Source organism: Camelus bactrianus, chromosome 6 (assembly GCF_048773025.1).
Source record: "Camelus bactrianus isolate YW-2024 breed Bactrian camel chromosome 6, ASM4877302v1, whole genome shotgun sequence".
NCBI classification, from domain to species: domain Eukaryota; kingdom Metazoa; phylum Chordata; class Mammalia; order Artiodactyla; family Camelidae; genus Camelus; species Camelus bactrianus.
The window spans coordinates 73,599,558-73,623,041 of NC_133544.1; the positions used below are offsets into that span (position 1 = coordinate 73,599,558).

Sequence of the window (23,484 nt, forward strand, 5' to 3'; positions counted from 1 at the left end):
GGGCAGGGACCCCCTTAGGCCTCAAGCCAGTGAGGAAGCAGTTGTTTATCTCTTCCTCCTGCCAAACCCCCACACCTTCCGCTAGGCCCAAGAAAGGCAGGAAGATATCCTGTTTGCCAGCCCGTGGTCTATTTTTGCCTCTCTAGCTGGCTGGCTGCCATGTTGTTACCAGCAGCCCTTCTCAAGTAAGTCCCTAAGACACTGGACCTTTAGATTGTAAAGGAAATCCCGTCCACGACTGCAGCCCCTGTTTACCCGTGTCCCTTTAACACAGGTCTGTACCAAGTCTATCACTCACCCTTTCTAGGCTTTGGAAGAAAAGTCTGGTTAATCTGGGGGCCAGGTTTCTGATTTGAACCAGAAATGAGTCTTTTGGTTCCAGAATCAATTCAGCCATTGGGAACTTTCTGGATCCAAATTGTCCTGGCAAAGAGCCAAACCCCGTGCTAGCCCAGAACTGAAGTGAGCTTCCTATGTGGGCACCTAGCAGGGGTTCTGAGGCATCAACCTGTCTACATCCCTGAAGGCTCCGAATGTCCTGGGACTGACCCAAATTGTCAGTTGATCTTGTATCCCAAGACTCAGAAAAGGTCCCTGCAGGTTCAGGACCAGCGTCCTGCTGCTGTCTGAGCACGGGCAAGGCAGCTGGACTCTAAATGCTGTTTCCTCCCTATGCCACCTAGCCATTAGCTTCCCTCTTATATTTAAAAGGTCTGACATCAAAGGACCATAAACACAAAGACCAGACAAATGTTTGCCGTCTTGTCCATAGGGGAGAAAATGTCATTAGAAGGGAATTAAACTACATTTGGTTTTCTTCAGTCAAACTGACTTGTTCAGAAAAGAACATTGTCCAGAGATGAGACTATTGGACAGTGTTCCTGCTACAGCCAGAGTGTATTCTGGGCCACACTCCTCTTCCATGTCAGACTTTCTTCTTCAACAGCAACTTCTACCTTGTTTGTCATCAAGAAATACACAAATCATACATTGTCTTCACATAGACCAGTAGTTCTCAACCCTGACTGCACATTAGAATCAGCTGAGACACCTAAAAATATTGACACCTAAGCCCCACCCCAGACCTACTGAGCAGGAGAAGGAAAATCTCAAGGCCTCAGATAAGCACGGAGCACCTACAACCCCCATACTGAGCTGGACTGTGTGGAAGAGACAAGGTGGTTTGTAACTTACTTCCTGCCTTCAAGGAGCTCATAGTTCAGTTAGAGAAAGACTCACACACCCCAAACCCAGAATAATATGAACAAGCACCAAGATGCAGAGCCGAAGAAATGGGACGGCTTTGGGATCAGAGAATTCTAAGTACTGTGGGGTAGGGACACATTTCCCAATGGTAATCTGAGGATGTGACTCTGTGCTTGACACTTCTGTGCAGTTCTGGCGCTACGGAGACTGGGTGGACGTGGTTATTGATGACTGCCTGCCAACTTACAACAATCAACTGGTTTTCACCAAATCCAACCACCGCAATGAGTTCTGGAGTGCTCTGCTGGAGAAGGCTTATGCTAAGTAAGGCAGCACTTTAGAGTGTGAGGCAGGGCTAGAGGCCAGGAGGTGGACTGCAAAACCCAGCCAAGGTTTCACTTGTGAGAGGAGGCGTGTGTGTGTGTGTGTGTGTGTGTGTGTTCAACTGTGCTGCAAAGTCAGAGAAGATCAGGTCCAGGCAGCAATGACTCTCACTAAAACCACTAAAAGTAAAAATAAAGTGTGTAGGACATCTTTAGCTTTGGCTTCCAAAAGTTATCTCTTTAATCCTGCCTTCATGGTGGCACTGCAAGTCCTGGATCTGAGCATTACGTCTCTGGAGCCCAGATCCCAGAGTCTTGCTTGGCTCAACCTCATGAGCTCACAATATATTAATAAAGCTATGTAGTCTCTCAACTCAGAAGCTTCACCCCAGCTAATTAATGGCTTTAACGGAGGCCCCACATCAGCTTCAGAGTATAGTGGAAAGCGAACTATCAGGAAGTGGGACTAGCTGGGCTCCAGTCCCAGTGTTTCTCCTCTCTGTGGCCTTGGCTGGTCACTTAGCCTCTGGAGCTCAGTTTCTCCATTGCGAAGAAAGGGAATCATGGCGCCTGTTCCAATAGCTTCCAGAGTTACTGGAGAATTGATAAGAGAACATCACAGGACCCAAGAGTAAAGTTCTGGTAACAGTGGTACCTGGGTCATGTTTCCTGGGACCCTGTGACCCCAGACTGGTCTTCATCCTCTCTCCAAGGCTCCATGGTTCATATGAAGCCCTGAAAGGTGGGAACACTACAGAGGCCATGGAGGACTTCACAGGAGGAGTGACAGAGTATTTTGAAATCAGGGATGCTCCCAGAGACATGTACAAGATCATGAAGAAAGCCATCGAGAGGGGCTCCCTCATGGGCTGCTCCATTGATGTAAGTCTGGGGTGGGGGGAGCGGGCCAGGGAGCTGCCAACTACTGGGAAGCCTTACTCCATGAATAGCAGCATAGGACTTTCCTCTGGGACAGGGTGGATGTTTTGTTTTAGGAAGCAGGAACTGGCTCTCAACTTTAAAAATTGGGAATTTCTCAAGGGAGTAGTTTCTGGAGAGTTCTGATAAAGACACTGGAAAAGGACATTCCAAGCCCTGGAATTTTGGTGGGAATAGGTCCAAAGGCCTACGTCAGTACAGGCCTCTGTGGCCGGTGTTTCTCAGTCCCAGCATGCCCCTATTAAGTTGGCCACATACTTGGCTATGGACCTGAGCCCACCAGTACCCTAGGAAAGCCTCCCAAGCATTGAGCTTTGGTCGTATCCCCAATTGGGACATGGGCTTTGTGCTGTAACCTGAGAGCAACTCAGCCTGCAGGCCCCCTCTCAGTGCAACAAAGTGGTGTGGACTGAGACCAGAGCCAAGGGTAAGGGGATGGCAGACACACCTTCCCTGGTGGCTGCTCAATGTATAAGGATTAGTCTTAGCGATTTCCACTGCTGAGGAAGGATTTCCCAAGCCGAATTCCTGTCCCTCCTTCTCCTTGTCCACTCAGGAGACAGGAAAGCTTGGGAAAGTCAGCTAGCATAGAGCACCCATAGAGGAATGTTTTCTTTCTGCATCACTATTCTCTATCTTTTCTCCATTCATGCTCTATTTATTTCTCCTCTTTTCCTTTGTCTGTTCCCTTCCTTCTGTCACCTGCCCTTTCTATCACCCTCCCTTGTTTGCTCTTTCTCCCTCTCCTGGACTATCCCCTACCCTCCCCATCGGGCCTCAGGATGGCACAAACATGACCTATGGAACCTCTCCCTCTGGGATGAATATGGGGGAGTTGATTGCACGGATGGTGAGGAATATGGATAACTCGCGGCTCAGTGACTCAGACCTCCTTCCCAGAGGCTCAGATGACAGACCGACCCGGGTGTGTACCCCTCCGATGATCAGGACTGACCATCCCTCCCGCCTGCATGACCCGGCCCCACTGTGGGTGGTGTCAGACTCCCCTCAGCAGCCAGTGCGTCACGCACACACTCCTCCTGGGGCCTCCCAAGGCTCTGGGCTCGAATAACTTGCCTGCTCCGAGGTCCTGAAGGAGGTGGGGGCAGCAGCTTTTGGGGGGAATCTCTGGGGGAGTTTCTTCATACTCCAGGGTCCAGGCAGTTTCTCTGATAATGAGTTAACAGGCAGAAATAGGAGAGAGAGACTTAATTTTATTTTAAAATATTTCTCTTCTTCTAAATCAGTCATTCATTTATTCAACACATATTTTATTGCGCTCTTCTAGGCACCAGGCACTCTTCTAGCAAAGAAAGAAAATTCTCTCCCCTTTGTTCAGTATTCTGGTGACAAAGCAAAGTCTCCCCCTCACAGAGCTCATAGTGCAGTACTTTCAGAAGCAATACGCGCCATATAGTAGAGGGAAAATTAACCTAGATCTCCCCAGCTAAAGATAGTAACTCTTAACATTTGGTGTATATCCTTCTAGGATTTTTCTATGCATCCACTTAATATAAATTTTTATTTTTAAAATACTGTCATACTGTACATACCTCTTTGTAGCATCCTTTTCCCAGTTAGCTTTATATTCCTAATGCGCCAGTAAGAATTATATTCTCAGTATGTCTCCTATGACATTTTTCAGTGGCTGCACAATATTCCAACATACAGATATGTTATAATTTGTTTACCCAATACTCTGTTACTGGGAAATTCGATTGCTTTTTTTTTTTCTGTTTTGCTGTCATTTTAAAGTGCTACAATGAACATCCTAAATAGATACATCTTTGTGTCTGCCTGTGAGGATTTCCGTAGGACAGATGGCCAGCAGTGGAATAGATCTGCATAAGTAATGCCCAAAGAGTCATTTCCAGCGATTTCCCTGGTCTGGAACTGAGGGATGTGTGAATCTCCCTTCCCCTCCCTTTTTATTCAAAATGCTCTGGGTCCTATAAAGATTCAAATCTGGAAGAGGCTGAGATGCCAAAAGTCCTGGCCCTGCACACACTCCTCACCTTGAAAAGGGCTCCAGATGCTCCTCTTAGAGCTGTTACGTTAGCAAGCAAAGTGAAGCCGCAGAGACCCGTCTAGGTCTACAGCTCACTGGGCTTTGGCAATCAAGCCAGCCTTTCTGCTAAGGATCTCCTGTGGCTGCAACTCGGAAATCTCAAATGGAAGAGCTACCCCAGCTCCCCGAGGCACAGTCATGTCTGAGCAGGACTCTCCTCTGGCCTCCTCAGAATTCTCCTGGTTGCTGTGACTTTTGGTGATTTCTTGGATATCATGTTCTAGGGTTTGTGGAGGAGGTGAGGGGATGTAAAGATAAAAGGTTAGACCTACATGTTTCATCCCACCCCTTTTCTCAATCCCTTTCTCTTCCAGGAATAGTTAACCCTGGGTGGGCTCAGGGGAAGTGGCGGCCTCCATCTGCCCCACTTTCTCCTTTGGAAGACCCCAAGGGATCCAGAAAAGAGGGCCAGCCTCCACGATGCTCTCCAAGTGTCAGGGAACCAGCTTGAGGGAAATCACTTATCTGGGCTGTGTCCTCTTGGCTCTCTTAAAGGGCTAGTAAGGGTCTTCTCATGGCTGGGAGTCCTCATCCTCGTGAACCCAAGATGTGAACCAGTGTGAACTTTATCTCAGGCAGCAACCCCTGACAGGCTGTCTGGTTTTCACTCCACAGACCATTGTTCCAGTTCAATACGAGACAAGAATGTCCTGCGGGCTGGTCAAAGGCCATGCCTACTCAGTCACTGGGCTGGAGGAGGTGAGCCTGGCGGGGCTTGGTGAGACAGGACCCGAGGGGCTACTTGGGTGAACTTCCCCAAGTCAGGACGTGGCTTTCTGTGCCCCTTCATATGCTCAGAGTTTGCCTCCCATCAGACACCTGGGCCAAGTGCCTGGGGTTGAAGGAGACCCTTTGGACTGGTCGAAATGGATCTTGCCACCAGATGGTGCTCAGTTTATCTTTGTCTTTAGTGCTAAAGATGGCAATTTCCCAACATTACCAAGGAACAAATAGAATTCAATTTGGTTTTATGAAGTTCATTTCATGGGCTCTTGAGTTTCTTGTTTTTCAAGGTCAGCAAGTTACATATTGCTCCCTGTGGGCTTCCCCACTGGGACATCTGGCCTTTTTTGGGTCGCATCGGAGACAAGAACCTGGTCAGGCCCCTTGTGCACAGTTGGGCAGGTTGAGTCCTGTTCACAGGGATGAGCAGAGAGGGGCCGTCTTCTGCAGCAGCCCATGTAGCAGCCTGGGGGAAGGGGTACCTTTTTCTGATTAATCTATTGAGAGTGGATATTTTCTGTATTTCCTCAGTCAGGAGGGGCATTTTTTTCTAATTTACGCAAAGACACCTAATGTGCTAGCAGAGCCCTACATTATTATGCCCTGCATCCTCCCCCAAAGCTCATAATGGCCAGATGTTCGCTGGGGAAGTCATTTCTTAGCTGATGGTAAGGTGATGGCCAAGCCTGATGCCTGCAGACTCAGTTCTGAGCTTCTGACCCGTCACCCTGACATCCCATAGGGAGCTTCTGATTAGTCTCCTTGACAAGGACCAGGCAGGGCAGCCCCCTGCATGGGACTCTCTCCCCATTCCCACCCCAGCCTTCAGGGCAAGACAGAAGACCCCCTTTCCAGCCAGGGCACAGAGTGACAGCTTCTCCCTTTATCCCCGCTCCCAGGCCCTGTTCCAGGGCGAGAAAGTGAAGCTGGTGCGGCTGCGGAACCCCTGGGGCCAAGTGGAGTGGAATGGCTCCTGGAGTGACAGGTAGGTGAGGTGACCCACAAGTAGGGGACAACAGGGCCTGAGGCAAGGCTGGGTTGGGTGCTGAGCCACAAGAGCACTACAAATCCTTGGTCCAAAATTGCCCTTAAAACCAATGATCCACAGAGAAGAGAAGGGGATGTGGTCTTCCTCTCAGAAACTCAGACAGGTACTTATTAGATGGCAGAGACTGTTCTAAACGTTTTCTGTGCATTATTTCCTTTCTTGCTCATCACAGCCCTATGAGGTAGGCCATATAATCATTCTTCTTTTGCAGTTGAGAGACAGAAGCTGAGAGAGGTTAAGTGACTTGCCGCAGATTACAACTGGTATTATTAAATTGAAATCCCAGTTTATCTATTTCCAGAGCCCAACTCCTAACCTTTAAATGTGAAGAATGGCTAAAGACTCAGCCAGAGAAGAGTCAAGCCGTCATATACCATTTAGGGAGCTTGATATTAATCCTGAGGATGGTAGAAAGCAATTACTGGGACTTACACTGAGGATCTCAGATCAGATTTGCATTTCGCTGGTTCACACTGGCTGCAGTTTGGAGATGAGCTACTCTCTGAACTTCTTCATATTCCTCTGATCCCTCCTGTCCCAACCCACACCAGGCCTTGCCTTTCTTCTTCCTTCCGTATCTCCTTCATTTTCTCTCCAGTTGGAAGGACTGGAGCTTTGTGGACAAAGACGAGAAGGCCCGTCTGGAGCACCAGGTCACTGAGGATGGAGAGTTCTGGTGAGTCCAGGACCCAGGAGGACCCTGAAGGTTAACGGATGGGGTGGGAGCTGAAATCTCAAACCTCAATCCCTGGACAGTGGCTGTCAGATTCCAGCCCTTGGGACATCTGGGCCCTGTTCTCCAACTCTAGTCAGAGGCTCAGCAAGACTGGGGTTTTGAGAGGAGCCTGCTGAGTCCTAGTGATGACTAAGCCCAGGACCAGGCCAGCACGACGTGGCTCCTGCCTCCCTCTGCCCTCCTGCCATGCACGCTGCCCAGCCACTTGTTTCCGTCCCCCACAGACCTGTTTTCTGAGCCAAGCAAGCTCTACTTACTCTGCTCGCCCAATGCCACCCTCACCCTCACTCAGATCATTTCTACTCAGCCTTCAAATCTTAGATCAAAGGGAACTTTCTTCAGGACTCCCTTATTTTCCCCACGATTGGGATGAATTTATGTGATACTCATCACCATTAAAATTGCTTGCTTAACTGTCAGTCCTTCCCCAGTTCTCTCTCTTTCCCCTGTGCATGCACGGTGCCTGGGGCCCAGGAGAGTGGCACACAGTGACATTTTGGAGAAATGAATTGCTGCCAAGCTCTCCCATCAAGAACAGATGAGTTTGAGTCATTATTGCAATAGATACATCATAACTGACTGTCTTTACCTTACAAAGGAAGGACAGAGTCCTCTCAAGGACCATGACCAAGTTCCTCTGGACTATTTATTGTGCTGTGTTAATCCTGGAGTCTTACCTTTCCCAGCCTCCCACATGGGTCTGTCTCTTCTTCCAACCTCTCAGGATGTCATATGATGATTTCATCTACCATTTCACAAAGCTGGAGATCTGCAACCTCACAGCTGATGCCCTGGAGTCTGACAAGCTTCAGACTTGGACCGTGTCCGTGAATGAGGGCCGCTGGGTGAGGGGGTGCTCTGCTGGAGGCTGCCGCAACTTCCCAGGTGGGGGATGCTCTGGACGGGGAAGGGTCCAAGCAGAACAAGTTCCAGGTAGAATAAAATTAACTAGCTCTTGCAGAGGCTCTACTAAGCCCCAGACATACGTTATCTTATTAAACCCTCCCCATTTTACTGAGAAGGAAGCCTCCATGCTGAGGAGGTTGCATCAAGGAGCTGGTGGCAACTTTTAATCAGGTTGTTGTGTCAGAACAGGACTGTGTTCAGAATGCTGAGGACGGGACTGGAGGACTGAGTTAGCAGCTACTACAAGGGTTCAAGCCAGAGACAATGAAAGCCTAGGCCAAGTCAGGAGCAGCAGAGATTGGGGTGTGGGGGCCACGAGGCAGGTTGAGGGGAGAGAAGATTGGGTGATGTGGAGAGGGAAGACAGAAGGAGGAAGACTGACTTCGACATTGAGTTGGGAACCTAAGTGGATGGTACCAATGATGCAGCATGAGACAGACTAGAGAAAAAAACTGGTGTGCTGTTTGTTTCTGATGGAGTTGACTGTGGGCTTGCAGGGAGGGGAGTTTACTCTGGGACATAGAAAGTCTGAGGCACCTGTAGAATATCCACGTGAAGATGTGTGACAGAGAACTGGGTGCACAACTGAGAACGGTACTTGGTTATACGTCAGGGACTCAGTATATATTTGTGGAGGAAGGGAGGAAGAATGGAAAGAAGAGGAAGAAAGGAGGGAGGGAGGGAAGAGCAAATGAAGGGAGAGAGGAAGGAAGAAAGAAAAAGGGAGGGAGGGAGTCAAAAGAGAAACTGAGGCTGAGATCGTCAGCTCAGGCATCATCAGCTTGTAGGGAGCAGTTAAACAGTGGAAGTGGCTAAGACAACCTAGGGAGGCAGAGTGATGGGTGAGAGGAGAGTCCCAGGACTACATCCTGGGGACCAACAGCACTGAAGGGGCAGGTGAGGAAAGTGAAGCCATCAGCAAAGACTGAGGATAAAAGTTCAGAGAGGAAGGAGGAGCCACACGGCCCATCAGTGCAGCTCCACCTGTATAAAGGTATAAAGGCTACCTCCCCACAACAAAATAATTAAACAAATGCCCAAATCATTTTTTCCATACATACTTGAACACCTAGATATGGAGGGATGGAGATAAATAGGTTCTCTCTGTCTCATTTCCTGTCCTGCCCTTTCTCTGAGAGGCAGATCTGAATGTATGATTCCTTTCGGGGTTGGGGGCACAGACACTTTCTGGACCAACCCGCAGTACCGTCTGAAGCTCCTGGAGGAGGATGATGACCCTGATGACTCCGAGGTGATCTGCAGCTTCCTAGTGGCCCTGATGCAGAAGAACCGGCGGAAGGACCGGAAGCTGGGGGCCAACCTCTTCACCATCGGCTTCGCCATCTACGAGGTGTGCTGTCCCTGACCAGCTTCAGCTCAGGAAACACCTTTTCAGGGAGGAGGCTCTCGGGAGGCTTCTCAATACTTGGAAACCCCCAGAATTCCTGGTATCAGGCCCACTTGTGTCAGAACCTCTTACAAGTTTGTTATGAGTGGAAAAACCCCGTCTGGAGGAGGCGGAGTGGGGTGGGGGCTGTCTGGGTAGGTACATGGGGAGCCAGACCCCAGCATTCACTCTATGCTTGATAGCATCCCTTCTAGCAAGATTTCCATCCCTATTCAGATCTGAAATCCATAGAACCTGAGCATCTTCATTTTCTGTTTCTCCTCAAGGTTCCCAAAGAGGTACAGAAGTGGAGCAGCCAGCAGTGCGCGGCGTTCCCCAGGGTCCAGTGCCCATCTGTGGCACATCGGGAAGCTTCCTGTGGGGTTGTGGGCAGGACAATGACAAGAGAGGGCCTTGCCCACATTACCTAACTCCAGAGTGGGTGCCTCAGGGTACTGCACGGCCTCCCATCCACCACCCCTGTGATGAGCCCCTTCTCCCCTCCCACCTGACTGTCACACACTCATCTTCTCTCGTGCACACTCGCACACAGAGTCACATAGACAAATTCTGAGGGTGACTGTTCTCTTTGGGATGGAGGAATCGCCTCCCTCAGGCCCCAACCACAGCCCCCTCCCTCCTTGGGTTCCTTCCCCCCGCCTGGAGGTGATCTGGAGCTGACCAGCAGAAGTTCTGGTAAGTGGCCCCTAGTGGGGGATGCCAGACTTGACCTTCACCTCTGGATCACAACAGAAAAGGAAGAGGATACGGGGTAGGGAGCTCCAGGGATGTTGAAGCTATTTGAGGCCTTGGGAATTGGAAGCCAGTAGGTCCTGACCATGAAATGGGTGACCAGAAAGTTGGGAAGGAGGGCTCCCTGGAGAAGGACTGTGAGCGGGACAGGGTGTCCCTCCTGAGGGGCTCAGGTCCCCTGGGCTCCTCTCTCTCTCAGATGCATGGGAACAAGCAGCACCTGCAGAAGGACTTCTTCCTGTACAACGCCTCCAAGGCCAGGAGCAAAACCTACATCAACATGCGGGAGGTGTCTGAGCGCTTCCGCCTGCCTCCCAGCGAGTACGTCATTGTGCCCTCCACCTACGAGCCCCACCAGGAGGGGGAGTTCATCCTCCGGGTCTTCTCTGAAAAGAGGAACCTCTCTGAGTGAGTCCCAGTCCGCTTTCCACACGCATCCCTAAGAGCCCACATGGCCCATTCTAGAGATCGGAGAGCTGAGATACATTGACCAGGCTGCACCTCTTACCCTCCTCCTGAGCCACTGGCCACATCTCCCCCACTTCCATCCATCATCCACCCACCCATCCAACCCACAGATAATTAATGAGCACCTGCTATGCTCCAGGCATTCTTCCTATTGGCACTGAGGCAGTGAATTAAACAGAAAGAAATCCCTGCCCTCATGGGGCTTAATATTCCATCATGAGACAACAATGTATAGGAAGAGGTATGTAGAGTATGTTAGATAGGTGATACAAAGGAAAAATAAAATGAGAAGAGGCATAGGACTGGTTGGGGGTCACTGAACTTTTAGACAGGGTGGCCAGGGAAGCCAGCAAGGCCACATCTTGCCCTCTTGGTCACCACAGATGTGTTCATAGGTCCTGCCACTTGGACCTTGATCCCTAAAAGAAACACAAGGTCCATGGGTAGGTGGCTGGGTCAGGCATTTGGGGACATCTAGACAAAGCTAACAAGAACCCCTGTATTTGCACTTGGCTGCAGGGGATGGTACCTGTAGCAGGAGATGTTAGTTCTTGGGATTCTCTCGAAGTCAGTCCCAACTTGGCTCCAAGAAGCCATGTGATCTGAGCAAATCCCCTCTATGCTTCCTACTTCTGGTGACACTGAGATCCCCTCATTTTTGTGTTTCTCACAGGGAAGTTGAAAATACAATCTCCGTGGATCGGCCAGTGGTGAGTGTCTTGGCTCTTATGTGTGAAAAGGCCCAGAGGGGCAGGCAGGTGATGGAGGGGGGAGTGGATATCAGCAGAGGGACATGGAAGTCTGGGGTGTGCACAGCAGTTACCCCATGTTATTGCAAATCTGGCATGTTTTGAAATCATCGGCCTTATGTCTTGGGGCCACTTAGTCCAGGGGCTGAAAGGACAGAAGAGAGTTCCAGAAGGAGAAGCTGTTTAAACAATTAGAGGGAAGGGATGACAACAGCAGCAGCAGCAAACACGGGATTATGAGATGGAATCTCACATTAAAAAAAGCATACACTGCTCTGAAGTCAGCATCAAAACCTGGGTCCTCTACCCACCAGCTTGGTGACCTGGACAAGTTATGTAATCCCTCTGACTCAGTTTCCCACTCTGTAAAATGCGGGTGATAATATGTGCCTTGCAAGGCTTTTGTGAGGTTTGAACCAATGAGATCATGTATTTGAAGTGTCTGGCACGGCACAGGCCTTCAAACGGTGGTTATTTTTCACATGTTTTACATCTTACAAGGTATTTCTCACATGTGTTATCTCCCTTGATCCTTGCAAGGTTTCTGAGATGTAATATGGTTATTATCCCTGGATTTCAGATAAGGAAGCAGAGGTTCAGTGGGGTTAAATGGCTCCGTTAAGTTCACAGAACTTATAAGTGGCAAGGCTGGAACTCACATCCGGATTCTCTGGCCCAGACTCGGGCTCTCTCATGCCGGGTCCTGTCCCCAGGGGTGGGAGGCCCAGTGTTAGACGCACGGAGCTGGTGTGTGTTAGGGTCTCCTTGCGTTGAGGAGTGTTGTGACTGCTTTGGGCTTTGGGCTCTGGCTAATCAGTAGTCCCTTGTGCTCTCTGGGTGTGTCCTGGGCCAAAAAGAGGACAACAAATGCCTCACTCAAGTGTCTTCTGGGAGTGGAGTGTCACTTCCATTCCTGGTTCTAATCCTGACCCTGTGCCAGTGGCAAATCTCCAAGTGCCTTCTGAATTATCACAGATGTTAGGTTTTGTATTAAGTGCATTTGACCCTATTCGTATCTTCTGGATGTTGGTAATCAGTGTAGAGCATTTATCAGGAGCTGCAAACTCAAAAGCTTATGGGAACTGGCATGTCATCCAACTGAGTAGATAGAGCGGGCAGATGTGTGGGTTTTGGTGTCCCTACACTGGTACGTTTGCCTGTAGTTCTCAACTGACACTCGGCTTCAGTGTTGGAGGGACAACTGGAGTGATGGTGACTGTGACAATCTGGAGGGTGCAGAGAGCTGCTGGCTCTCAGCTCCCTGGATTGCTGCCACTGGGGGTTGCAGGCCTGTGCAACCTGCCAGACCTAATTTTACCAAAAACACAAAAACTCTACAAGTCAAATAAAATTCATTTTCAGGCCAGTTTGGGTGAGCCACTGTTTTGGTGCCTTGGTATCCAACTTCGTTAAAAAATACAAAACACTTGCCAAGAAGATCCCTTTCCTTGGCTATGCCCGATAGGGGAGCAGACTATAAAAACAAAGCCATAGCAGCCGTCAGTCCCTAGGCCTGGAGATCTCTTCTCCTTCACTCTCCAGTCTCATTTGGCTCCATGTGATCTGGATTTCTGGACCCTGGAACCTCACCTCACACTGAGGACCAGGTCACAGGAAGCCAAAAACCATGGGTTTTCTGGGATCTTACTTTACACTTATTCTGCATTTACGATTTCCTTTCCTTGTGCAGAAAAAGAAAAAACCCAAGGTGGGTGTAACAGGGTGAGTGGGCAGAGAGCATGGAGTGTGTGTGCGCGTGAGCATGTGTGCACCAGACCTGCATCCTCCCCCTGCTCCCCACCCCCGCTCCCCACTCCCTTCCCTGAGCTCCTGTTGCAGCAATGGGTGCATCTGTGTGCTAGGCACTTCTAGGCGCTTTCCATGGATTCTATCAATCCTCACAACAACCCTGTGAGATGGGTACAGGCAGACTTCAGAGATACTGCGAGTTCAGTTCCAGATCACTGCAATATAGCAAAATACCACGAGTCCACATGAACTTTTTTGGTTTCCCAGTGCATATACAAGTTATGTTTACACTAAGCTATAATCTGTCACATATGCAATAGCATTATGTCTTTAAAAATATACATACCTTAATTACAAAATACTTCGTTGCTAAAAAATGTTAACCATCATTTGCCCCTTCATCAGGTGATAGTAACATACATTGCAGATCACAGATCACCATAACAAATATGGTAACATTTGAAATTTTGTTTGATAAATGTTTGAATTTAATGAAGAAGTTTGAAATTTTGTAAGAATTACCAAAATGTGACAGAGACACAAACTGAGCAAATGCTATTGGGAAAATGGAGCTGATAGACTTGCTCAACACAGGGTTGCCACAAACCTTCAATTTGTAAACAAATGCAGTATCTGCAAAGCACAGTAAAATGAAGCGCAATAAAATGAGGTCTGCCTGTACCATCATCTCTGTCTTCAGAGGAAGAAAAGGTATAGGCAGTCTGACTAACTTGCTCAAGACCACACAGCCAGTAAGTGGCAGAGCCCGCACTTGGAAACAGGTAGTCTGGCTCCACCATCTGTGTTCTGAACCAACACACTCTATACTGCCTGCCTCTCCTAAGAGGGAGGGAGAAGATGGCCAACCAGTGAAAATGGGCCTGATATGGAAGTCCTGAAAAAATCAAAAAGAGCACCGCTTCATTTGGCTAAGCTAAGCAACGCTTGATTCTTGCCAGGAATGGCAATGGGTTCTGTTCCTCTGGGTGCAGTGAGTGTTGTGGGAGGACTTCCATGGAGAGTGAGGGTCTTGCAATGCCAGCTGCCTGCTCTGTAGACAGGACAGCTCCTTCTCCCTCCTCTATTTCTGTCTGCTCCCCACCCATTTTCTCTTAGCCTTCTGTGGAAGGGGTGGTAGAGGACACCTGGAGGGGCTGTCACTGTCAGGAGGGCCTTTTCCCCTTAAGACCCCAGGAGGGGAAGCTGCCCAGGCAGCTCTCCTTCCGTGTCCCCCTTGAACCAGTCAAGTCGAGCAGCTCCTTGAGAGCCGCACATGTGACGCTTCTCTTCCCCTCTCCCCTTTGCCATCTGGACACGTGTAGCAAGCAGAGTCCATCAGGGCCTGTGACATCGAGGGGGTTTAGTTTGGATAGAGAGAGCTAGAAGGGGATTTGCAACAGGCTTCACCTGGAAAAAGAGCCCTGGCACTCCTTGAAGTGTTTCCATTTGGGGAAAAAAAAAAGGAAAAGTATACAAAATACTTGTGGAGATCACTATACTAGATCACGCTGCTTTTAGCATTCTTAGCATTTTAACATGTACTAACTACCTTGTTTAACCCTCATAATGCTACCATGAGGAGATAAGGAACTGAAGTCCGGAGAGACTTAGCATCTTTCCCCAAGTGACACAGCTTATTCATGGCAGAGATGGAGCTTGAACTGAGGTTCAAGGGCTCCCAACTCTGCTTTTTCCCTCTCCACTGGACAAAGCTGCTCCAGGAGGGAGGCTGCCTCCATGTGCCCGCTCAGTCTGTAATCCTTGTTTCCTTCCTGCCCCCTCCCCAATTCCTTCCTCTCTCCAGCCCATCATCTTCGTTTCAGACAGAGCAAACAGCAACAAGGAGCTGGGTGTGGACCAGGAATCAGAGGAGGGCAAAGACAAAACAAGCCCCGATAAACAAGAGAAATCCCCACAGGTTTCTGAGCATGTGCATGAGAGGGGTGGCCAGCCCACAACTGAGGTCTATGCTCTTGGGGTCCATGGGGGAGGGAGGGGCTGCAGGGATGGGGTGTCTCTTTAACACCCAGAGGTTTGGATTTGTCCCACTGATGTTTTCTCTCATCGCGTTCTCCTCTAAAACTTGGGATGCTGCTTGGGTGAATGGCTTGGGGTCGGCTGCCACCAGGCTGGTCCTAGGCGTGGGAAGGACAGGCCGAGCCTCTGCGCTGGAGCCTATCCAGCAGGACAATGAAGGAAGCAGGATGCAAAGACTGAGACAGGGGCACCCTAGAGAGCATGAGACCGAACAACTCCTGTTTCCTGGTGTCATTAACAATGGGGAGGATAAAGAACAGTAGCAGAAAATGAGGCTGATACCAGAAATAGGGTTCTCTAGAGCTCAGGGGAGGGTGTTAGACTGGAGTGGGGAGATGTGGTAGTATAGAACTTAGTGGAGGTGAGGCTAAGAGGCGGAAGTCCACAGATAAATCCAGGGCTATTTCCATCCTCTTGTGCCCACGCAACGGAGTGGGGAGGGGAGGGGCATCCTCTGAAGGTTTGGCCTTGATGACAGAAGCGCCTGGAGGTATCAGAATGATTTGGCTCCCTTTGTCCTGCTGCAGCCGGTTTGGCTGGGATGGTCGGGCTCAGAACGGTCGGCTGAGAGGGCTCTAGTTGGTGGGGAGGGAAGGAGAGGACCAGTGGGGCTGTATGCCTGTCCGCATAGCTCATATACCTCCTCTGGCTGGGGTGTCTGGGCTGGGGAGGTATGGAGTGAAGGGTTGCTGGGGCCTAGATGATTCTCACTCCAGAAAGAAGAGCACTTGCCCTGTGCCCAGCTCCTGCTGCCACCTAGGACTGTTTTAGGCACTCTGGCTCCTCCAGCCCAGAAGCAAGTTTCCTCACAGGTCTGTCCATTTCTTTGGTCCCCGCGAACCAGTTTTCCTTTGTGCTTCCACAGCCACAGCCTGGCAACACTGACCAGGAAAGTGAGGAACAGCAACAATTCCGCAACATTTTCAGGCAGATAGCTGGCGATGTGAGTACCTCCCAACCCCGACTCCCAGATACTTCCCTCCTTGATTAACTGCTCACTTGCCAGTTACTTCATTATTGTTCCATGGAGGTCATTTTGGCTATTGGTGGACACAGGGTATAAGAGTGTAGCACAGAAATGTACAAGTCAAGTCCTTGAGCTTTAGACCTACACAGCCACCGGGTGGCTCTGAGCTGCCCACTGCAGTCTGGACAGCTGAAGGTGCAGTGCATCTTCCTCAGAGAAGCCCCAGCTTCCCCAGAACAGAAGAGCACTGACAGGGACTTGACAACCACGGACAGCTGGGATTTGTCTTGCAAAACCTGTGCTCCATAAGCTGCTGTACTCTCAAACCATGACTCCTCTCCCTTCCTCCTCAGGACATGGAGATCTGTGCAGATGAGCTCAAGAATATCCTTAACAGAGTTGTGAGCAAACGTGAGTGGCTCAAAGTCTGGGGGGACGGGCCAGTGGCGGGGGCACTGTGCGTCCGGTTATCTGAAAGCAGCTCCTCCCTCTTCTCCATACCTCCCAGATAAGGACCTGAAGACACAAGGGTTCACGCTCGAGTCCTGCCGTAGCATGATTGCTCTCATGGACGTATCCTTCCTGCCACCCCTTCCCAACCCTCTGTCATCAGACCCTGTGCAGCCTCTGGGGGGGAGGCGCTAGGGCAATAATGAGGGGTGGCCAGTCAAGCAGAAGGGCCCAATCGGTGCCCAGGGCAAGATTTAAGGAGGTCTTGAGTCAGAACTGCCTGGCTGCTGGTCTGAATGGGGATGTTGGAGGAGACATAGTCAGAAAGAACATTGGCCCCTGCTCTTACCTCAGGCCTGGGATCCTGCCTGGGGTCCTGCCCAGTAAAAGTGGTCCTTAGGAGAAAGGCTCCCTGGGTTATAGAGAAGGAACTTTGACTGGGGAGGTAGAGTGGGTGTTAAATCCCAGGATAGGGAAGTGGGTGGGATATCCTGGGCAAAGCCGTCCTTTAGGGCTACCTTCCCTGCAGAGCCCCCGAGAAACCCCTCTCCCAATCCAGGGGGATTTTGCTATGTGCCCTGTAGCCCTGAACTCCTTCCTCCAGACAGATGGCTCTGGGAGACTGAACCTGCAAGAGTTCCATCACCTCTGGAAGAAGATTAAGGCCTGGCAGGTGGGACAAAAGAAGGAAGGTGGGAGTGAGGAAGGGATTGACTCGTGGGTTTAGTGTGTGACCTCTGTCCTCAAATTTTCTATTGCCAGAAAATTTTCAAGCACTATGACTCAGACCAGTCCGGCACCATCAACAGCTATGAGATGCGAAATGCAGTCAATGACGCAGGTGTGGGGAAGAAACAGGGTGGCCAGGATGCGGGCTGGAGCTGGTGGGAGCAGGAATGGGAGGGGAGCACTGGGCCACTGGAGCCCAACTAGAGAAAGGAACGAGAAAGCGCTTCTCATTTTCCTCTCCCAGGCACAGACAGACCAGGATGCAGGGACGATAGAAAGCAGGCGTGAGACTCCAACACTACTCCCTCCTCTCCTGTGCTCTCCTCTACAGGATTCCACCTCAACAACCAGCTCTATGACATCATCACCATGCGCTATGCGGACAAGTACATGAACATCGACTTCGACAGTTTCATCTGCTGCTTCGTCAGGCTGGAGGGCATGTTCAGTAAGTGGAGGGCTTCCCTTCTCTTGTGCCCTTTCTGCCCTGTCTCCCACAGTGACAGCGGGAATCTCAGCCTGAGCACCTTCCAGTCCACTCTATCCAGACCGAACAAAGGCAAAGGCCCTCTTTAGGCTCAGAATGGGATGGCAAAGGGAGGGTTATTGGTGATACTCTACCTGGCAGATGTTTGTGCCGAAGGACAGTACTTAGCACACGGTCCTCTTAAGAACAGTTAGAGTAGTGGAGGGAGTGAGCCTGTAACTGGCCTCTGGCCTCTGCATTCTTCCACACAGGAGCTTTTCATGCATTTGACAAGGATGGAGATGGTATCATCAAACTCAACGTTCTAGAGGTAAAGCCTAACAGAAGCAGTACACACCCCCTGCACCCTAACATTCGAGGTGGAGGAATCCATGAGGAAGACTGGACACACTGTGTGTTCCTCAATTCCCAATGGTGGTGGAGGGATGGGACAGGAAAGGAACATAAAGGGAAGCTTGCAGCTCAGCGGGATGTGGCTCATAAGAATATGTACTAGGAAAGGCCCCAAGGAGATCTCTGTTCCTAAAATGACTTTATGCTGGAAAATATGTACCTTCCAGGAGAGATCTGTGGAAGGATGCAGTAAACTGCTGCTTCTTAGAAAATCTTCCCAGTGTCTGGCATGCTGGAGCTGTCCCTTTCCTCTACCCTGTTAGATCCCGAGGGCTGGGCTCTCTCTTGTTTGCATTCTGATCTTGGGACTTCCTCTTTCAGTGGCTGCAGCTCACCATGTATGCCTGAACCAAGCTGGCCTCATCCAAGGCCATGCAGGATCGCTCAGGATTTCAATTTCACCCAACAGAGCCAGAGACACTTACCTCAGAGGACACGGTAGCTGCACCCCCAGCAGGCTTCCGGGCGCCTCATGAGTCTTGTTCCTCCTCTGCTTCACACTCCCCTCTCAGCCTCAGGGCATCTGTCCATCTGTCATGCCCAGCCTGATCCTTTAGTTAAGGAATGAGGAAGGGAGAACAACTTTGTCCCTTTGCTACATGGAGGCAAGTGTCTCTGTCTGCCTCAGCTAGCTACAGTGCAGTGAGAGCTTTGCTTGGAGTCTGAGTGGCCTCAGCTCTGAGGCAAATGTTCTCCCTAGCTTGCCCTAGGCTGTTCGCAGAAGCAGCTGGCAGTGGCACTCAGCACTTCCTCGTGCTAGAGCCCTCTATCACCTTTACGTTCTCCCACCCACGGGACAGTAACCCAACGGGCACTTAGTTCCACCTGACTGTTTCAGGATGGGCCTGCTCTGGGGTAAACAAGCTCACTGGAAGAGGGCTGAACACTTTGGGTTATCTGACTCATAAGTCTGGCTGCATTCTGAAAAACACTGATCTAAATAAAGGCACATGTATGGCTGGTTTGATGGTGTTTTGGTTTCTCACATTCAGATGTGAGCCATAGCAGGGATGAGTAGCTCCAATCCTACCCAACACACACAGAGAGCCCTGGTTTCAGAATACAACAAAGGGAAATACACTTACATACAAATAGATCCTGAACCCCACTTTAATCATGCCTTTTGCTATTTCTTGAGCACAAGAATCACTGAGATGCTTTCCAAAATGAGGAAAAGAAGGGGAATAGCTGATGGTGTCTAGAACATCAAGACAAAATGGGTCACCTATAACCGGAGGGGCCAGTTACCTGAGTGTAATGGAGCAGAGAGTTTTTAATTCTATCTCCTCCACTAACTAACTGACCTGCTCTATGACCCTGGACAAATCCTTAAATGTATGTTTGCTAAACTTATCTGGACCATGGTCTGTGGGATATCTCTGTAACGATCTTGCATTTTCCATTCAAGTTCTTTCTTGTTTTCTACACCAACATGGGAAGGAAGGGTTTGGCTATAAATATGTAGATAAGGTAACAAAAATAAACAATTAGTAAAAGGACTTTATTTTCCTCTTATATTCGCTTTATATCTTGCTTTACAAAGTTAGGAAGTTCACAGCTTTATACCAAAATGTAAGAAGGCTAAGCTATTTGCTTATAAACATTTTGTAGTCAAGAGTCATCAGATTTCATTCATCTAATCCACATTTAATTAAAAAAAAAAAAAATCAGACACCAAGGGTGCTGGAGCAGCTCTAGGGCATATATTTCTTTTAAGCAAGATAAAGATCTTCCACAGCCTTTCCTCCTTAACTCTTTCCTCCTCCAATTAATTGGGCTACTACCTTGAATTCAGAGCAAATCTGGGAAACGTTAGTCGCCATGTGACCCAGCAGGGCCACATACCTGGGGATTGGAGGTGAGGTTAGAGGCTGTTGTCTGATAAGCAGTAGGTTTGGTTTACATCAGGATTTCACATCCACTTGTTCATGGAACTCAGTATAACCCCAATCATCTCTACCATAGCTTCTACTCCTATCTATTAGATAGCTTCCCTGAAATGCTAAGGATCCTGATGATTTGGGGCAGGGATGAAATCACTATTTTATCAATGTGGCAAGCATGGACTTCTTAACAGTTTTAGGAGCTTTCCTTTAGGTAACAGGAACAAAATTCATAAGTCAGTGTATATAAATTTGCAGTTATTTGAGCAAGCCAGAAGGTATGTGCTGCTTAAATTCCACTCTACAATATACTTTGATTTCCCTTCCAATGAATTCTCTTCCGTAAAATATACCATACCGTTCTGCTAAGTGTTGCACATCTACTCCCACCAAATCATCCAGATACCTAGTCAATAAAGTTGTCTACTCAATAAGCTACCAAAAAGAAAAAACAAAAACAAAAAACCAAAAAACTTCTGTTAAGCAAATAATCATTTAATCAGTAATAATGTTGCCTATAAACATAGGCAGGTCAGGAGCTAAACACTCAACTGCTAAGTCTTCTGAGGCAGAAAAAAAAATCTGCAAAAGCAGGAGTGTAGTAGCAATGACGCTCTCTCCAATTCAAGTAACATCAGGTCAAGGTAATTCTTTGCTCTTAAAGTCTTGTTTCATTGTGTTTAACTCTTTATACTGAGTAGAATACTATGCCAAAATTCTGAACCTGATAAAAAAACTTCAGGATAATACTTGAAGTGACTGGTATTTCATCAGAACAAATGCCATTAAAACACTACCATATGCACACAGAAGGATTTATGCTACGGTTTTCTCGGCTTCTAGCTGTTAAAAGTAGGCACAAGTAATTAAAAATAACATTCTAAAAATGGCCTCTAGCTCCTTACAAGAAATGAGTTGTGTCTTGTCAGGTTATGTAACAGTTCCCTTCTTTCATTAAGTACTAAATACCAGAGTCACCGCAAAATCCCTGAGCCACTGCTCTACTCCGAGGGGACACAGAGGGCCAGACTCAGTCAAGACACTGGAGAAGACTTACAAACAGCCTAAGTTCTGCGTAACTTTCCAGACACTTAAAAGTAGTAACATATAACCATAAGCAGCCAAGATGCTTATGGTGCCTTTATTTCTAAAGAGACGGCTAGAACAGTGCATTTAAGGCAATACACTAACCTGATATTAAATGAATTTTACATATTCTTGAAACAAAGACATTATTACCATGGCTTCAAAGAAAATTTTTGTGAAACAAAGAAAAGTATTACAAGTATAGGTGCCCACGCGCATATACATGTACAAGGAGCATCTGTAACTGCACAAACGCAGATAGACTGCACGATTCTATAAAGGTTAAACTCAAGTCATTTTTTTTTTTTACTGATTCCATCAGTCTGTTCATACCTTCAATGGTTCCCCACGACTGCCCAACACCTCACATACCCCCTTCCTGCTGTACAAAGGCTCCACCACTCTCATCTTTTCAGACATGTCCTCAGGCAGGACAGGACACCTATGCAACAGAGCATACAAGACTTTCTCAGCACGCTGCCCAGCCAACGCGGAAATCACCAATCCCAAACCCACGGAACAACTTAGCTCCTCTGGTCACCTGTACAGGAAATGGGGGTGAGAGATGGGAAAGGCTGCTTACTCTCAGACAGAAACAGCACAAATAAACTTTATGTAACAGGATCTTCTCTGTTTTCTCTCATGTATTATGCAAATCTCAATAGTGTAGTCCCATTCACAAGGACAGAAGTAAATATCTTGTGGGGCCATTCATTATCTAGATGTAGCTCCAAGACTAGTTCTTAACATCTTTTTTTTTTTTTTTTTTGATCCATTAAGAACTAGTGGAGCCTTTCCTGGAAAAAAGAACACTTTCTTAGTTTTGCATACAATTCCAAGGGATTCATATACTCTCTTGAAACCTATCCATGAACTGTAGTGAGGTCCCCCTGCCCTAGGGCCTGAGTGAAGACATATGAGAAGTGTGTGCACTAACAGGGGTGGAGATAAACCTGGATGCGCTGCAATCCTAAGAGAGAGTAGGCATCACATCTGAAGCTTGGTATGTGGCGCTGGGCTCTTTTTCCTTCTCCTCTCTTTCTCTCTGTAGAATCTTTCAGAGTTTTGAGAATCTAGAAACAAAAGGCTGAAAAGCAACACTTCTATGGCTTCTCTTAAGAGTCCAGAGAAAATCCAAAAACAAAGCAGCCTCACGAAGGCTTTGTTCTTTTGGCTACTCTCAATGGACAGGTAGGGTCTTTTCCTTCGCCCTACTCCACACTTCCTTCCCAGCAAGTGGGGAGGTGAAGGTTAAGACATTGGTCTGAGGCCTTAAACACTGTATTCATTGCTTTATCCTGACTCCCCCATCTGGGGACTGTGGGTGGGTGGAAAGCACCCTGTGAGCCCAGAGGAAGTGTTTGATGGCTGCTGTCAGTCTAGGCACAGCTAGAGAGGGGAAGAGAGAGGGGTTGGCAATGAAGCAAACTAAAAGGTTTCAAACCCACAGCCCACTTGGAGAGTCAGAAACCAGAAAAGGAAATAAAGGCTACACTTCCAGTTCGAACAGCCTGCCAATACCTGCAGTGAGTGCCCAGATTTTCAAAGTAGATGTCAAGTCTGTGCACTGCCTTGAACAGAGCACTCTATCAAAACTTGCAGAGTTCGACAGGAAGTACTGTCTGTAAGGACTTGTCATTATGTGATTTGCTGTCTGAGTTCCTAAAATATAATCAGAAGAGCAGTAACTCTAGCTGTTAAAAATCTACTGTGTATCCCCTTAGCATTTAAAGCCAGTTCTGTCCATCCACAAAGTAGGAGAATATTGAAGCACACTGTACCTAATTCTTAAGGAAGGAAACTATTTGCTTCCAATTTAAATACCCAGTTGTTACAATAAACTGATTGCAATTATTAAGGAGAAATTAAAACTGATCCAAAAAATCTAGCATTTGAACAAATTTGTACTTAGAAACCTGACTACAGGTTTAAACCATCATAAGAATCTAAACTAAAAATCACAAGCTGAAATCAATAAAATAGATGTATGATTAGGGTCAAACTGGGTAACCAATTAAGATCCGTATCTTTAATAAACCTCTGAGAACACTAGTAGCATAAATTACTATATTCCATGCTGTCCCAGAAGAGTTCCTTAAAAATCTGTTTAAATCTGACAAACCTCCAGCAAGAATTCAGAAGTGTAACCTATCATCCCATAGAGCTGCCCAGACTTATGCTAGTGGTCAGCCTGGCTAGTAACCACTTTCTCCTTCCCTGCTTCACTGGGGAAGGGAAGAGATTGGCCTGTGTAAGGGGCCGATGTGAAATTAGTTCAACTGAAGACATCCCAACATGGGAGGCAAAAACTTCATGAATCAATTTTGCTGTCATCCTCAGCATGCCGTTCAATGTGTCCTGTGGCATCCTAGGAATAAAGGGAAAAGGGCACCAGAG

The 23,484-nt window shown here is 48.3% G+C and overlaps 2 protein-coding genes across 6 annotated transcripts in view; one reads left to right on the plus strand and one right to left on the minus strand.

Annotated features, from left to right (window-relative positions):
* CAPN3 (calpain 3) overlaps positions 1 to 19,082 on the plus strand; it is a 43,119-nt gene extending 24,037 nt beyond the window's left edge. The window contains exons 4-24 of one of the 3 annotated variants that reach the window (XM_010965196.3): positions 1,397 to 1,530; positions 2,243 to 2,411; positions 3,250 to 3,393; positions 5,152 to 5,235; positions 6,159 to 6,244; positions 6,906 to 6,983; positions 7,768 to 7,928; positions 9,131 to 9,300; positions 9,624 to 9,635; positions 10,289 to 10,497; positions 11,231 to 11,267; positions 12,997 to 13,014; positions 14,860 to 14,973; positions 15,958 to 16,035; positions 16,413 to 16,470; positions 16,568 to 16,632; positions 17,114 to 17,182; positions 17,272 to 17,350; positions 17,570 to 17,686; positions 17,977 to 18,035; positions 18,440 to 19,082. In XM_010965196.3, coding sequence (XP_010963498.1) covers positions 1,397 to 1,530; positions 2,243 to 2,411; positions 3,250 to 3,393; positions 5,152 to 5,235; positions 6,159 to 6,244; positions 6,906 to 6,983; positions 7,768 to 7,928; positions 9,131 to 9,300; positions 9,624 to 9,635; positions 10,289 to 10,497; positions 11,231 to 11,267; positions 12,997 to 13,014; positions 14,860 to 14,973; positions 15,958 to 16,035; positions 16,413 to 16,470; positions 16,568 to 16,632; positions 17,114 to 17,182; positions 17,272 to 17,350; positions 17,570 to 17,686; positions 17,977 to 18,035; positions 18,440 to 18,466 — 1,968 coding nt within the window. In that variant the 3' untranslated portion in view covers positions 18,467 to 19,082. Of the gene's footprint in view, positions 1 to 1,396; positions 1,531 to 2,242; positions 2,412 to 3,249; positions 3,394 to 5,151; positions 5,236 to 6,158; positions 6,245 to 6,905; positions 6,984 to 7,767; positions 7,929 to 9,130; positions 9,301 to 9,623; positions 9,636 to 10,288; positions 10,498 to 11,230; positions 11,268 to 12,996; positions 13,029 to 14,859; positions 14,974 to 15,957; positions 16,036 to 16,412; positions 16,471 to 16,567; positions 16,638 to 17,113; positions 17,183 to 17,271; positions 17,351 to 17,569; positions 17,687 to 17,976; positions 18,036 to 18,439 lie in introns of those variants that run through there. The other 2 variants (XM_074365954.1, XR_012507636.1) reach the window with 2 other exon arrangements.
* Positions 19,083 to 19,600: 518 nt separating this feature from the next.
* Positions 19,601 to 23,484, minus strand: part of ZNF106 (zinc finger protein 106) — a 55,246-nt gene continuing 51,362 nt past the window's right edge. For all 3 annotated transcript variants that reach the window (XM_074365949.1, XM_010965198.3, XM_074365950.1), the window contains one exon: positions 19,601 to 23,455. In XM_074365949.1, coding sequence (XP_074222050.1) covers positions 23,399 to 23,455 — 57 coding nt within the window. In that variant the 3' untranslated portion in view covers positions 19,601 to 23,398. The remainder of the gene's footprint in view (positions 23,456 to 23,484) is intronic.